A 2,193-nucleotide genomic window follows, 5' to 3' on the forward strand; every position below is an offset into this window, starting at 1 on the left:
TGGGGTGACCATGACTTGATAAATATGAATGATTATTGTTAATGAGATGAGTATAAGTGGACTTGGACTATGAGCAGTGATCTCTGAAATTGACTATGTGATTGTGATATGCTTTATTCTCCGTCATAGGGGTTGTGGCAGTCTCCTGCCTACGTTCGGATGTGAAGGTTGAAGCTGGGCTTCCCACTCACATTTCTCGCTCATGGAGAAGGTGGTAGGACATTCATCCCTCAAAATTATTCCTCCTGAGTATGCATTTTCTCTCTGGTTGCAAGGTGGTAGGGCACTCTTCCCTCAGAATTATTCCTCCTGAGTATGCGCAACAGAGAGACTAATCTAGGAGTTGCTGACCAAATTTTGTGTCGGGATTGACTTTATAACCGACAAGTGATATCACAGCCAATAGAACATGCATTCATCATATGCATCTCTTATGTGCTTGTTTGCTCTGATTACTTGCAATTTGCCTAAATATATAATATATCTACTTGATTCTTGAATTACTTGCTATACCTGAATATTACATGTGTATTACTTGTTTGCTTATACTTGCGATTGTCTGGCGTTTAGGAGGATCGGAAGGCAGTGGCGATGGAATCGCATGCAGGTTAGGATGGTAAAGGTTGTGAGATACAGCGTCATGATTAGTATTAGTTAGAAACCCTAAGTTTAGATAACCTGTTTAAGGTTTATGGTTTAATTTAATTATCTCGTTAAGTTTGAATCTCTGTTTGATGTGAAGTTCTAGAATTGCCTTTGGCGTCCCAAAACCTTACATCTTATATATTAGGCACTGTTACTATATTGAGACCCCCTGGTTCTCATACCATATATTGTTGTTGTATTTCAAAAGCAGGTCGCAACCCACCACGGTGAGTTTGCGGATGTGGTGACAGAGCAGAGTACGATCTTCCATATGTATTATTTCACTTTACTTTTGTTGTAGTACTCTCATCTTTTGTATATTTAACGTTGTTGCCTTAGAGGCTTTATTTCTAAAAAGCTTTAAGAGATAGGTTGTTGCTGTTTTAAACTTCAAAACTCTGTTGTTTCAGTTTGACTAGCCGGTCTAAACTCCGCATGCTGTGGCTAGTCCTCTTTTTGTATATCATACTTATATATATCTTGTTTACTTTAATTATTACCTTGTGTATCTTGGATCTATCTACAAGATTTTATCTATATTTTGTCTTGTTCTGTCTGTGCCTACACGTTTAGTTATCGTGTGTGAACACTTTGTGTATCGAAATTCTGCTTCATGCGACTTTGAGCTTTACTCCTTCATCGAACTTTTAGTTATATAAATTCTTGCATATAAATCATGTATTATAAGCTTTAGAACTGTCGTGGTACTGTTTTATCCTTTGCTTTACGACTAGAGGCCAGGCTTAAGGTAAGGGGGTGTTACACAATCAATGGAAGCTTGATTGGAATATCAGGCTTTTGGCTTCTGCTTATTCGGTACATACATTATTGATACATCATACATTATATTGTATTATTACTCTTCATTTAGCTTCTTTTTAATTAATTTGTTGTTGGTACAGGGAATTGTGGGGTCTGGAGTAGTGTTTCTTATCATAGCATGGTGCATACAAATGAGAGGGCCACTACTTGCCTTCATTTTCAACCCTGTCATGCTTATGCTTGTGGCTGTTGTAGCTTCTTTCATGTTGGATGAGAAATTGTATCTTGGAAGGTACATATATAATAGACTTTTGTATGTATGTTGTTTATTATTTGTTTTGATATTAATATAGATATATGATTTGGTATATATGCAGTGTGATTGGAGTAGTGCTGATAGTGTATGGACTACTACCATACATGATTCTATGGGGAAAGAATAAAGAGATGAAAAAAATAACTCAATATTGCCATCTAAAATTATACAATTACAACAGCAGGATCAATAACAGATTATACAAGTCGTAGATACGTTTTTGCATGCTGGGAGTTTGATGATTTATTAATTATTGAAAATCATATAATTAAGATTCCATTGTATTTGTTTTTTAGGTGGAAAGGTGTTTCTAGGGACAAAGTACTTTTACTTTAATCTGAAAGAGCGTGTGTTTGAAGACAATAACAAGAGGAAAGCAAGAAAGGGCACTGAAAAAGGGTGGGAAAAGGGAACCAAGAGCCTGTAAATAACAACAACAAAGTCTTTAGAGGAAGAAGAACCGAGCTCAA

At 36.3% G+C, this 2,193-nt stretch overlaps 1 protein-coding gene across 1 annotated transcript; it reads left to right on the forward strand.

Annotated features, from left to right (window-relative positions):
* The first annotated feature begins 591 nt into the window (after positions 1 to 591).
* On the forward strand, positions 592 to 1,935 carry LOC130965941 (WAT1-related protein At1g68170-like). The gene is made up of 4 exons (XM_057890698.1): positions 592 to 607; positions 1,394 to 1,461; positions 1,548 to 1,699; positions 1,785 to 1,935. The coding sequence occupies exons 1-4, from the start codon at positions 592 to 594 to the stop codon at positions 1,933 to 1,935; spliced, it is 387 nt and encodes a 128-aa protein (XP_057746681.1).
* The last annotated feature ends 258 nt before the right edge of the window (positions 1,936 to 2,193 follow it).

This window comes from Arachis stenosperma, chromosome 3 (assembly GCF_014773155.1).
Source record: "Arachis stenosperma cultivar V10309 chromosome 3, arast.V10309.gnm1.PFL2, whole genome shotgun sequence".
Classification (NCBI taxonomy): Eukaryota; Viridiplantae; Streptophyta; class Magnoliopsida; order Fabales; family Fabaceae; genus Arachis; species Arachis stenosperma.

Bases quoted from the DNA above. Each gene is read 5' to 3' on its own strand.
- LOC130965941 (XM_057890698.1), top strand. The intron at 1,462-1,547 runs GTACATACATTA...TTGTTGGTACAG, and splicing joins TTTTGGCTTCTGCTTATTCG to GGAATTGTGGGGTCTGGAGT. The intron at 1,700-1,784 runs GTACATATATAA...GTATATATGCAG, and splicing joins GAGAAATTGTATCTTGGAAG to TGTGATTGGAGTAGTGCTGA.